Below are 12,871 nucleotides of genomic sequence, written 5' to 3'. Positions count from 1 at the left end.
TTGCACTGCTCATGTAATACCTAAGAAACTGGTTAAATCAGACATTTTTACTCACTGTGGCTGGACTGTTGATCAAATGATGTTGACAAATACGGCTCTCTTGGTACATCACTGCAGTGTGCTATATTTGCACAGTTAGTATTTGAAGCTACAAATCTTAACTCATAGTCTCCTTGAACACAGCTCATGCTTACTCTTGGCTGAGACTGTTTGATTTGCGTTAGTGGTGGTGACTCTTCCTCTCTATTTCTTTTATCAATCTTTTAGGAATTGATAAGTATGTTAATGATCAAGGAATGCTAAATGCTAGTGCCATTAAAAAGGAGCAATATGTTCTGGAGTACCCTTTGAGTTCAGCAGTCAGACTGAAGGATAACATTGTGTATGGCTACTGTACCTGTGCACCTTTCATCTGTAAATACAATCTCTCTAAACAGGTAAATTCCCAAAAGTTGTTTTACTTTGAGTCATGGTGAAGTACCGGCTAAGAAAGGTCATAGATGAAGTGAATGTATGGCAGGGCATTAGCTAAGAAACTTCCTTTCTACGCTTAAAGCATCTACTCCATCCTTAAGTATCAATTTTCAGTATACTACTCAGAAGCCTGGCATAACGAAGATATTTGTTTTATGAAAGAAAAACCCAAATTCTTATATGTAAAACTCGTGCAGCTTGCAAGCATGTGATAGACAACCCACAAAGCTATTGTTAGTCTCCTCAAAATGGTGTGGATATGTCAATTATTCTAACTGCTGCTAACATTGTTTGGTTGACAGAGCATTTTGGAAGATCCACCAGTATTTTTATCAGAAAAGATGATTCCTAGCAATCAGTTTGGATCAGGATTCATCTGTTTGTCACCCAACAGCCAATGGCTGGCATCAGCAGCAAAGGATGGTGTTTTGTTCATCTACGATACTTCTACTATGGTAGGTGAGCACTTAGGCACAGGCTTAGTTTGGTTTTCACCTGAAAGACCTGTGAGACATACTCTCTTTATATTCTCTTTATATATGAAGGTATTTCAGAAAAACTTTTGTTGAACACAAATTGACACAGCAATTGTTTTTATAATGAATGTGAATATGATCACATATACTAATTTTCTTTTCCAGTAAGTTTTTGGGTTTAAACATGAGTTTACTGATCTTCTTTATCTCCTACAAAATCCATATACAAAAATTATTCTTACCTCTAGTCAAAAATTATAAACTCGTGAACTCTAGTATTTTATATACTTCATACTGACATTTCAGGTTGACCTTAATCTAAAAATAAAGCAGTACAATTTACAGCCATAATCCATTAAGAAGTTATAATTGATGAACTGTTTCTGACTTTTCTAGGATATACTTGCTCAAAACTATTGTCACTCATATGAAGGAGGGGGAATCAGATCTGTGGTATTTTCACTAGATGGCAAATTCATCCTGGTCAATGGTGAAAGTGATGGTGCCCTGGTGTGTCTGAAATGGAAGTATGTATAAAGTGGCAGAATAATATTGATGGTATAAATTCTGGGATCTGGGCAGACTAATTTTTGCATCTACTTGTGATTCTGAACTTCCTTTTGGTTAGTCTAAAAATAAGGAGAATTGGATTGAGTTGTTGAATACAAAAGTCACTCCTTTTAACTGTAGAGGTCTCCCCAACTCATGACATGGTGGAGAATGTCTTGTAATTTGAGTGTGGTTGCAGTACAAGATATGGCTATCTTCTGATAAATACACATATTACAGATGGTGGGCTTCTTGCCGCTTTCAAATAAGCCACCTGAAAATTTCTAATTCTGTAGAAACTTCATTTAATTCTAGAACACCAACAACATTGAATCATAAGTAAAAACACTGTAAAGGCATGTTTAAAAATACTTAATAGATCTGTTACAGAGAACATTTTAAAATTCCTCAATTTTCTTAATAAAATTTCACAAAAAAAATATATTAATTCCTTTACTATTTAATAGGAAGATAAAGGAAACTGTAGTTAAAGAAGCGGATTTTCACTGGCAATCTCTTCTTACTATACTGAACAAGTCTATTTTGGATGAAAATGCTGTTTTAAGATGTATGGCAGAATGGCAGATTGAGTCAAAATCCACATCGGAATCAGTTCCAGAAGAGAAATCTAAGGTATTTTCTTAATTTTGGTGGGAAGAAAACATATGGTCATTATCTTAAAGTTTTATTTAAGTACTGTCTTTAAAAAAAAAAAAAATAAAAAGGAAAAAAAGAAAAGAATGAAAAAAAGAAAAATCAACTCTAGTCTTTTTATGTTAGTAGAAGAATACCCATGGCAGGTTGGTTATGGTTAATTATTAATTTATGGAACAGTATTACCGAGAAAATTGAAGTTTATTGGAAGACAACTTTCGTATCTTTGCTTTCACTTGTTTTTTTCTCATACAAAGTTATGTCATTCACAGTGTAATATTACTGCTATACATTGTGAGTTGCTTGTTGCATGTTTGTTGCTGAAATAAAGAAGGGCAGTGATTACGGAGTTTAGTACACTCATTCCATTATAGTCAAAAGTCTTTGCATAATAGCATAGATTTGCAATGATTAGGATTAGGTAACAATTAGGAAATAAATATACTAACATCCTCTGGAATTCAGTGGTGGTGTTGCTTCTAATGTAAGTGAATTATTGATTTTCATTTCTTGTTCTCTTTCCTTCCATCTAAATACTTGGGATGAATTTTTATATATTTATTTCCAGAAGTCACCGTTTGAACCTTCCAATGCAGCAGTGACAGAAGATGGAAACTTAACAAGTTTGCATTCAGACAGTACTAGTGAAATGACCTGGTTATGTCAGAAAACAGAGAAGGTATTTTCATACCAAAGATTTCAAAAGCCAGTAGCCATTTTAGGTGCTGAATTATATGCTGTAAATGAATGTATTTTCTAAAAATTTAAAGGTATTTTTAAAGTGTCTTAAGTCAGATACCCAGAAAAACAGGAGCTTTAAAGACCAAAGGACCATTTCTACCCATGGAGCAAACTTGATGACCAGAAAACTTGTCTCCCTTTAGAAACTTATGAAGGCATTTACTTCCATGTGTGTCGAAGTCTTGCATAGAAGATTAGTACTAGAAACCAGGAAGGGGTGGTTCTCTTCTTCTCAGGGGCTATAATAATAAATTCCACAGTGCTATCAAACTAGTACTCAGCAATAATGCATTAATTCCTAAAAAGTCTTGGTATTTATTTCAGGTTAAGGGTGAAGTAAGGGTGTTATGTAACCAAAGTAAAAATGCATGAAGTATCAGTTTGTAGGGAGGAGATTTAATGCTTTGAGAGCCTGTATTAAGTATAGATTTTTGTATATTCAGAAATATGAATTTATGGATTCTAGCAGGTTCTTTATGACATGAGCCAGAGAAGTGCATATTGTCCAGCTTTTGGGGCTGAATGTATCTCAGAAATGACCTTCCAAATTTTGATAGTTTCACAAGTGGCAGATATCAATGCACCTGCCACTGAAAGTAGAATCTTCTCCATCCCACTCCCAGGTGTGCATTCTTTTTTCTTAGATGTTGCCACTCATGTTTTGGTTTCTGCATTATAGTTTTTTTATGACAGATCCGGGTGACTGTGCATCCACAAAACTTCCATGTATAATTATTTTCTAGGTACAGGTGATAAACAAAGTTTAATGGTCCCAGATTGGTGTAAGATGCTTGTTAATGAGTTAGGAAATTTGCATCTGACTCTTAGAGGATGGGCTCCATCCAGTGTAAGAATCATACTCCACTTTCATGCAATCAGTAGCCACCATCTTACATAAAGCTGTAAAACTATTCTAGAAAGCAAATTCTAGGGTTGGAGAGCAATTGTGTAATTTTCTCTAAGAGATGAATCAGGAACACTGTAGCAGCAAACAAAATTTCTCTGCTTTGGAAAAAAGTAGCAGGTGTTAATTTACTTTAGTTTTTATATATCCCACTGCAAGTGCTTAGTGCTAATGAAAAATCTAAGGAATATACCACAGCTAACAAGTTCTGGGATAGGCTTTACTCAGTTCAATGTGCCTGTAATCATTTCACTTGTGCTTATTTCCTTCTTATGTATTTTAAGTTCTATTGTTTGCAATGTAACCTGGTTGTACAGTTTTTCTCTTGAGCAATTCTAAGAGACATCCTCTGAATTAGCATTATGTCTGTTTCACTTATTTCCCTCTGGCTTTTTTCTTTTCTGTACAGATAATGTTCCTTTAGATTGTTTCATTGTTTTCTTTTTTCTTTTCTTGTCTCTTTCTTGTCTTTAAACAATATTTTTGTATGTTAGGTCATTAGAGGAGAGACTGAGAGGTTTGCCAACCAGAAGAAAGAGCTTCAAATGGGAATTACGAAGCTGCATAAAACTGTGAGTTTCTTAAAAGGATGACTCCCTTACCAGTTTGTAATTTTTTTCTTTTTATTTTCATTTTTTAAGACCACTTATCTTATGGCTACCAGCTCCAGTGCTCTGTTAGAGTCCAGAAATTTTGATTATCTCTAAGGATGAAGACTCCGTGAGTTCTCTCAGCAACCCATTGCAGTACTGTGTCACCCTCATAAGAGGGAAAAAAAAAAAAAAGCTCAGAACCTCTCATGTTTGAATTTGTGCCTATTGTCTCTTGTCCTGTCACTAGGTACCAATGAAAAGAGCCTATATTTATAATGTATTTATAGATACCGATAAGATCCATTCCTCCCACCTGTTTCCTGACTCTACTTTTTTCTAATAGTGATTGATGACTATGTTGAAAAAGAGCGTTTTGTGAGAATTTGCTCTATTAGATAGTGTTGTTGTGCTCTTTGCATCTATTGTAGTTTCCACAGAAATAAATAGGAGGCATTACTTAACTAAAATCATTTTCTCTGATATTAAGTTTTGTAGTTAAAAATAGCACCTCATCTATTCATGTTCAATTAATTTTTTTTCTTATGCTTATTTTATACATAAGATCCAGAAAATGATGCATGAAAATGAACAGGTGCCAGACATTGAGAAACTGGGACAGCAGGAGTTCAACCTGGATATGGAAGAGCAGGAAAGAGCACAAGCAGAGGCTGAACAAAAAGTGGCCAGGGTATGATGGAAGGGTGGGGACAGGGTGCAGTGGGGGAATGTTTTAAAACCAGTAATAAAAATTAAAAAGAATAATTGAAGAGCAAAAAGAGTAGTCTTAAAATTGCTGTTCACTGCTGAGTAGAAGGAAAAAAAAAAAGAGTATTTAAATCACTTACTGAAGTAGATAAAGCTGTTTATCTAGACACTGCTAATTGGAATGTGATCTATGCCAGTAATTGTAGTTTTGACACTGTGTCCTTGGGAACATTGCTTAAGTTTTTAAAATTTTTCCTGTCAGTATTGTGTGATACAAGTTTTTTGGAAAAGGTAGTTGTGATGGTCCAATATAATGAAATATTAGTAATTCTTTTGATGTGTTTATTTCAGTAACTTGATACAAATCACCTGTTTTGCACCACATCTTGTTAATCTATGTTCTTTATCTTGAAAGATAAGGGAGAAGATTGAAATGGAGATCTTAGCTAATTGCTACTTGCAGGATATCATCAAACATGAGTGCTGGGATTCCATGTGTGTAAAAGGACGGGCAGTTAAGGTAACCTCTGGTTTTCACCCAATTTTGTGCACTAGTTTATTCATTCCTTTAGGTGAGAGACAAACTAAATAGGTGCATGACACCTGGGACAGCAGGAGTTCAACCTGGATATGGAAGAGCAGGAAAGAGCACAAGCAGAGGCTGAACAAAAAGTGGCCAGGGTATGATGGAAGGGTGGGGACAGGGTGCAGTGGGGGAATGTTTTAAAACCAGTAATAAAAAATAAAAAGAATAATTGAAGAGCAAAAAGAGTAGTCTTAAAATTGCTGTTCACTGCTGAGTAGAAGGAAAAAAAAAAAGTATTTAAATCATTTACTGAAGTAGATAAAGCTGTTTATGTATGTAAACCCAGTCTGGTTTACATGTAGTGTGGGAAAGAACTTCTTCCTAGGGCATGTGCAACTTTTTCATTCTCACTTCCTCTGAGCCTAACTTATTATATTTTCCAGGGTTGATAAGAGTGCTGATAAGCAAATAAATAACTCCTTAATTCCTTGATCTCAAAGAATATTCTTATACAGTTTTGCTAAAGGTGTAGTAAATATTATTTTTCTCTGTGTAGTTGATATGGTTTCTACTACAGAGAAGATAACAGCAAAATTTAACACTATTTTTGTCACTTTTGAGCAGAGGGACATTAATTATACTGTATTATCAAAACAATGGTGAAAGACCAAGTCATTTTACAAAAATCTAATTCTGGTAGAATTCCCTGGATAAAGAGGCTGTATCCATAAATTATTAAAGGGAGGTAAGAAAAAAAAGAAAATTTAAATTTAAAGTCAAACATTTGTCACTACCAAAAAGGCAAGTGATTTTTTGTCTTTTTTTTTACTATGTCTGTTATTTTATTCCAGATTTTTAAGAAGTCATTGCAACTGTTTAGCATGCATGCATTAAACAAATTAATTAATGGGTACTTTATGAAGACCTTTCTACTTTGCTTTTTTTTATTGTTTTGTTTTTGTTTTGAACAGTGTTTCCATACAGCTTTGGATGTGAAGAATTATCCCCTGAAGAAACGTGATGAAGAAGAGCTGAGAACTTTGGAGAAAGTTCTGCACTTAAGGAAGCTTGAAGCAGCTAATCTTAAGGTTAGTCTCTTCATATAATCACAGAATTGCAGGGGTTTAGAGGGGGACCTCTGGAGATCTAGTCCGACCTCCCTGCTCAAGCAGGTTCCCTAGAGTAGATTACACAGGAAAGTGTCCAGGTGTGTTTTGAATATCTCCTTAGAAGACTGCACAACCTCTCTGGGCAGCATTTCAAATCAGGATGTTCTGAACAGGCGTTTTAATTCTTCTTTACAGGGATTCATTTCTTGCTGTAAAATTTGTCCAAGTAAAAATAAAAAGATATGAGAAGATGAAATGTGGTTTTTACTCAGAACAAATATATCAGTGTTACAGAATTGTGGAGTAGTTGAGTTTGGAATAGTCCTCTGGCAGTCATCTGATCCAACCCTTCTGCTCCAAGCAGTTTGCTCTGGGTCATGTCCATTCAAGTTTGGAGCATCTCCAAGCATGGTTTTTCGTAACCTTCATGGGCAACCTGTTTCCGTATTTGACAACACTTACTTTAGAAATGTTTTCTTGTATTTAAATTAGGTTTACTATATTTTTGTATGTGCAACCATTTTCTCTTAACTTGTCGGTGGATGCCACTGAGAGAAGTCCAGCTCTGTTGTCTTAGGTCCCCACTGTCAGGTTTTTGTACTCATCAGTAAGATTTCCCCTGAATCTTCTTCTTGAGGCTTAATAATCCCAGCTCTCTCAGCTTCTCCTCATATGTTAGGTACTTCAAATTCTTAATTGTGTATGTGGCTCTTCACTGAATTTGCTCCAATATATCTTTGTGCTGCAGAACCCCACAACTTGGACCCAGTATTCTAGATATGATCATTATGACTTATTTTGTTTTCTGGGCAAGGTTTAATTGCTGAATATCACCTCTAGAACATTTTTATGCAAGTACCACAGGATTGTGTGCAAAATAAAACAGTTTTATTTTTGTAATATTCAGGTTCAGGAAAAAGTTCTTGAGACTAAGTCTGAGACTGTGTTATTCAAAGAAGAAGAGAATACAGGAGAAGTCATGGCTGGTGATACTGCATCTTGCTGCCTGGCTGGAAGTCTGAGTTCTCAGTATGGTGCAGACACATCTATACTTTACCACCAATTGGACTTGCACTCCAGAGAGCAGAAAGTCAATCAGATAGTATTACTGAAGGTGACTATAAATTTGTGTTATACAGTGACACTGTAATATCTGTTGGTCCACATAGAGGTCACAGCCTCTGTTAGATTCTGGGCATAATTATGCTGCACAATGGAGTGTTGCATAGATCTGTTCATGAAAGCTGGTAATTGCACATGATGTAGTAGAAGCTCATCATAGATTCATAGAATGGCTTAGGCTGGAATGGACATTAAGACCCATCTATTTCCAATACCCCTGACGTGGGCAGAATTGTCACCTGCTATATCACAGTGCTCAGGGCTCTATACGATCTGCCTTGAATGCTTCTAGGGATGTGGCATCCACAGCTTACCTGGGCAACTTCTTTCTGTGCCTTACCATCCTCTGAGTAAAATCTGGGATTGCCCCAACCCATGTGAAACACCTTGCACTTGGCTTCCATGGGCCCACTTTTCAAGCCTCTGAATGACATCCATTCCTTCTATTGTGTCAACTCAGCTTAGTGTTCCCTACAAGCTTGCTGGGTGTATGCTCAATCCCACTGTCAATGTCATTGATAAAGGTGCTGAAGACCACTGTGTGTACTTGCCAGCTTAAGTCTAGAAGAAAAATGTTTGTACAAAACTGGTAATCCAATTTGAGGGTCTTTGTATTTGTTCACTAGGTTAAGAGTTTTTTATAGATGAAGCTAGCTTGCACATCTCAACATGCTCTCTGAAAACATGTCCTCTTTGCTTATTACATGCTGCTGAACTAAAGATGATGGGGTGGATACTTAAAACGTCTTATTTCTTTTCAAACTTACCATGCCTTCATTAGGAGCATTTAATGTTTGTCATTATTCATAACATGAGATTCTCCTACTACTTATACCCTAGCCCCAGTGCATTTAGTAATAAACATGATAAAAAATTGGTTTCTAGTGATGATACTTTACAAAGGTAGAAATGGTTAAACTAGCATTAAGCACTACTTCCTTAGAACTCTTTGAGGCTGTTAATGCTAGCAGAGCTTAGTGATTATGCATTATAATATATGAAATCTGTTAGACATATTGATGTTTGAAATAGTTGAGGGAGAAACACATGGAACACTCATCTTTTAAATACAAGCTGGGATTTAACAAGATCATTTTACTATATGGCTTTAAGGATGCATATTCTATTTCTAATTGTAGAAGCACTTCAGTGAGCTTGGTGAGTGACAGAGGGCTGGCTAGGTGTTGAGCAGAACCTTTTTTCTCCTAGCAACATTGTACCTTATCTGCTATCCTCCCTTATTACATCCTAACTCATTACTGTATTAGTAATCAATTAAATAATCCTGGACACAAGTATTTATTGTAATAGAAATTGTAGACATCTAAGCAACTCAAAATATAAATCTTGATGATAGGACTGAAATTCTTTTTGTGTTTCAGTTTAGTAAATTGATGCAGCAGAAGAGACACGTGGTTTTCCTTCTTTATATTGTACTTGTCTTTGCTGAGGTCAATTGTTTAGAGTAAAGGAAGAATTTGTCTATTAAGGATATATGCTTTTAAAAATCGTTTACTTATAGATGTCACACAGAAAATCACATTAACACATATCAAAATTGCAAGTTACAATCCTTAAAAATCAGGAAAGTGTGCACTTAATTCTGCTTCTTCACCTGTGTTTTACAGTCTTTAGAATTGTGTAATTTTTTACTTTTTCTTTGAAGCTCCTTCCTTCAGACAAAGACTGCAAAAAATAGCAAGAAGGCAACCTAATTCTTTTATTTTGTTTTTGCAACCCTGTTTCTTTCAGAATCTTTTTTAAATGGCAAATATGTAGTAGAGAAGGAATAAAAATTTCTAAAAAAAAAAAGAAAGAAAAAGAAAAAAAAAAAATAGTAATTTGCCCCCTGAACAAAGCTTGAACTCTGCCCTTATAACAAGGAAGAATTAACAAGCTTCCCTGTCACACATGCAAATACACACATCTATGATTCCAAAGTAGTAGTATTTATGGAAGAATAGGACCTATGCAGCATTGCGGTTTCTTTTTATTTTTTTGGATTTCAGGACATCCTTTACAAAGTGAAAACTGCTTTTAATAAGGAATTTGACAAAGTTGCTCAACAAAAGGAGCAGGAGATAGCACGAATTAAAGAAAGAAACATAAGGATCCGAGAAATCTTGGGACAACTTGACCTCCAAGTGGAAGTGTGGGAGCCAGGTCTTACATGTGATGAGAAACCAGAACAGGTGCTCACTGTTCAGGATTCAGAGGTATCTGAAAAATAAAACTTTCACATTCACCCACACAAAAATAGTTCTCTGATTCTTTTTATTTTTAGCCATTGTTTGTATTGAAAAGCATCAAAACAAATTGTGTCTCTGTACTTAAAATCACCTGTCTGGCTCTTCTTTCTTTCCCCCCCTTTCCTAAATTTTAAAGTAGAAAACCCCTAATAAGTCACTATGAAATGAACAAAATACTGAATTAAGCTTTTTATCAGTCATAAGTGATGGTAGAATTTATCCTCATTCTTGGTTATAAGATTTGAACCAGTCTGGTAGGATTAACTTATATAGGTGAGAGTTTCCCTCATTTTTCTTCAGTCTCTGAGCTCAGCTTCTAGGCACTTCAGCACAGTTAGTGATGTACTTCTACATAAAATTAATTATGTATAAATAATAAATAAATTCTCAAAACATGACTAATGTTAGCTAAAATGATGTAGTTCATACTTCAGTATTTTTGGAGCTAAAATATGCTTTTCATAGCTATTTCATAGCTTTTGGAGCTGTTCTAGGAAACAGTTTTGTTCATGATGTATATTATCATAGAACTGGACTTAAAAATGTGAATATTAAAAATTATTACACCATTTTTCCAAATGTTTTTAGTCCCTGTATGATAATGTTCAAAGAAAATGTTTGGAACTCTGATAAAGACATGATTTCATACTTTCAGATTAAAGCTGAGAAATACTTGACTCCACAAGAGAGAGAGAAAGCAGAAATGCTGACCAGACTTGAAATGGAAAGACACCTTGCTTCTCTGGTACTTAAAGCAGCATCCTTTGTAGTGAACAGGCGATTGTTACTCATTTGTCTTATTTAATACTGCACTGGAATATACCACCAATGTAGTACAGGAGAATAAATGTAAAAATGCTAAGTAATAATGAAATATGCTTTTTCTGTTTATTTTCATTTACTCTCAGGTTATACAGACCAGCTGAGAGAAGAAAAGATTTGGTGTTATGCTTCCAGTTACTAAAAATTTGCTTACTGGCAATGCAAAACACCATGTTGGGAGACTTGGGACTAGAAACATCTTTAAATGTATGCTGCTGTTTAGTCCTGAGCTTTGAGCTTAGTGTAGCATGGTTGAGATTCTCTGACTTTTCTTTGGAGTTTGCTATATGATCGTAATGCTTTCTCTGGCTTTAAAATATATCTGTGAAAATCCTAAGCTGGTTTCAGCCCCCAAAGAGATGGACAGTCTCTTTGGCACTACTAGTGGCACTACAGCTTCCTTCATCCTAGCCTGCCAACTGGGCAGGAGTAGTCTATGCATACGTACTATTTCTAAAGCTGCACAAAATTGCAGTTTTAGTAAGTTATTTGGTATATTATCATCAGGAGAAATTCTGAGACTTTTAGTGTATTTCACACACACCTTCAAAGAGCATTAATAGTGACACATTCAAATCCTACTTATGTTCTAGAGGTGAACTGCACTATTACAATTCCCAAAACTTGCAGCTAATGCACTTATTGTGCATTCTTTAAATATATATATTTTTCATTTTTTCCCAGGACAGTGAAAGACAGCGTGCTCTCAATGACATGATGGGTGGAGTGCTAGAAGTCACGCAGGAAGATATCTTGAAAATTGTAAGCTATGTTTCTGCCATATCATTTAGATAGCTTGTCGATTTCTAAGTGAATCTCAACTAGCAAGTGTTTCCACTCTGAGTAATGAAAGAAGTTCAGAGAATTGTAGAATTATGTTATTGTGTTATGTCTAGAGAAATTCCAGAAGAGGTCATATAGTGGCCTCAAGTATGCATGACTCTGCTGCCTGCATTTGGTCATCAACACCTGTTCTATCACAGTGGAACACCATAAGAATATAATCTAGTAGTGTCACTGTAACAACTGTTTTTTGAGGGAGACGAGTCTATTACCTATGGCTGTGATCTTACCATGTTCCATTTAACTCAGCAAGGAAAGTTATTAGATTAGTAAAGGAAGAAAAGATTGTGAAGGAGTGTCACAGGAAACATAAAGGGCAGACTCGTGCTCTCTTCCTAGGATTGTTCTCTTTCATGAAATTAGAACTGTTCTTAGGGGTGGAGTTAGAATTGGGAATGTGTACAGAAAACATACATCTTGTATGACAAATAGGATATTTGAGTCTGCCACACTCGTATTGTACAAGATCCACCAGAAAATTCCTGCAAGTAACTGGTAAAGAACACAATCATATATATGCACAAAAAGCAAGAGACCAGAGAAACAGAACATTCACGTTACTTGGACTTACAGTTTGAAGCATAGCTACCAATACTTCCTTTCGTTAAAATTGATGTGTATTCTTTCCTAGTGTGCTGGTGGAGACTTAATACTGCTTTTGCAGCATATTTTTCTGTAATGCTTCCAGGATATTCCTCCGCCTTATTTTATATCCAAGCCTGAAGATGAATGGAGTGATCAAGAAAAGAAAATATTCAGAGAATATGAAGAAAAAGTCCAAGAGCTGAATGAAGAAAAAGAAAAGTATAGAAGGGTAAATTAAAATGAGAAAAGGAGTGGTTTTGTTAATGAAAAATGCTTCTGATTTTTGTCAGGATCTATTTCTAAAATGATACTAATAAATAGAACAAGTGAAGAACAAGTGAATAACAAAGATCATGTGATGTATTAAGTAAGTAATAGCTTAAACAGTAAAAAAAGGCAGTCTGTACTCATAACAATTTGTATGTACCAAAACTAGTGATACTTGACAAGAGATACTTTATATTTCCAAATATACCAGTATTTCTAAGATGTTTTTTTTTTCAGGTTGCATTCCTGGAG

General features: G+C 35.3%; 1 protein-coding gene across 5 annotated transcripts in view; it reads left to right on the top strand.

Annotated features, from left to right (window-relative positions):
- CFAP43 (cilia and flagella associated protein 43) overlaps nucleotides 1-12,871 on the top strand; it is a 48,786-nt gene that overhangs the window by 23,772 nt on the left and 12,143 nt on the right. For 4 of the 5 annotated variants that reach the window (XM_085230105.1, XM_085230108.1, XM_085230109.1 and 1 more), the window contains 14 exons: nucleotides 268-437; nucleotides 777-929; nucleotides 1,347-1,477; nucleotides 1,967-2,132; nucleotides 2,722-2,832; nucleotides 4,293-4,370; nucleotides 4,954-5,079; nucleotides 5,512-5,616; nucleotides 6,594-6,710; nucleotides 7,639-7,845; nucleotides 9,863-10,069; nucleotides 10,758-10,847; nucleotides 11,609-11,686; nucleotides 12,456-12,581. In XM_085230105.1, coding sequence (XP_085086231.1) covers nucleotides 268-437; nucleotides 777-929; nucleotides 1,347-1,477; nucleotides 1,967-2,132; nucleotides 2,722-2,832; nucleotides 4,293-4,370; nucleotides 4,954-5,079; nucleotides 5,512-5,616; nucleotides 6,594-6,710; nucleotides 7,639-7,845; nucleotides 9,863-10,069; nucleotides 10,758-10,847; nucleotides 11,609-11,686; nucleotides 12,456-12,581 — 1,865 coding nt within the window. The remainder of the gene's footprint in view (nucleotides 1-267; nucleotides 438-776; nucleotides 930-1,346; nucleotides 1,478-1,966; nucleotides 2,133-2,721; nucleotides 2,833-4,292; nucleotides 4,371-4,953; nucleotides 5,080-5,511; nucleotides 5,617-6,593; nucleotides 6,711-7,638; nucleotides 7,846-9,862; nucleotides 10,070-10,757; nucleotides 10,848-11,608; nucleotides 11,687-12,455; nucleotides 12,582-12,871) is intronic. The other variant, XM_085230107.1, reaches the window with a different exon arrangement.

Source organism: Meleagris gallopavo, chromosome 8 (assembly GCF_905368555.1).
Source record: "Meleagris gallopavo chromosome 8, MGAL_WU_HG_1.1, whole genome shotgun sequence".
Lineage (NCBI taxonomy): Eukaryota > Metazoa > Chordata > Aves > Galliformes > Phasianidae > Meleagris > Meleagris gallopavo.
The sequence above is the reverse complement of the archived record's forward strand: the minus strand, read 5'-3'. Positions and strand labels throughout refer to the sequence as shown.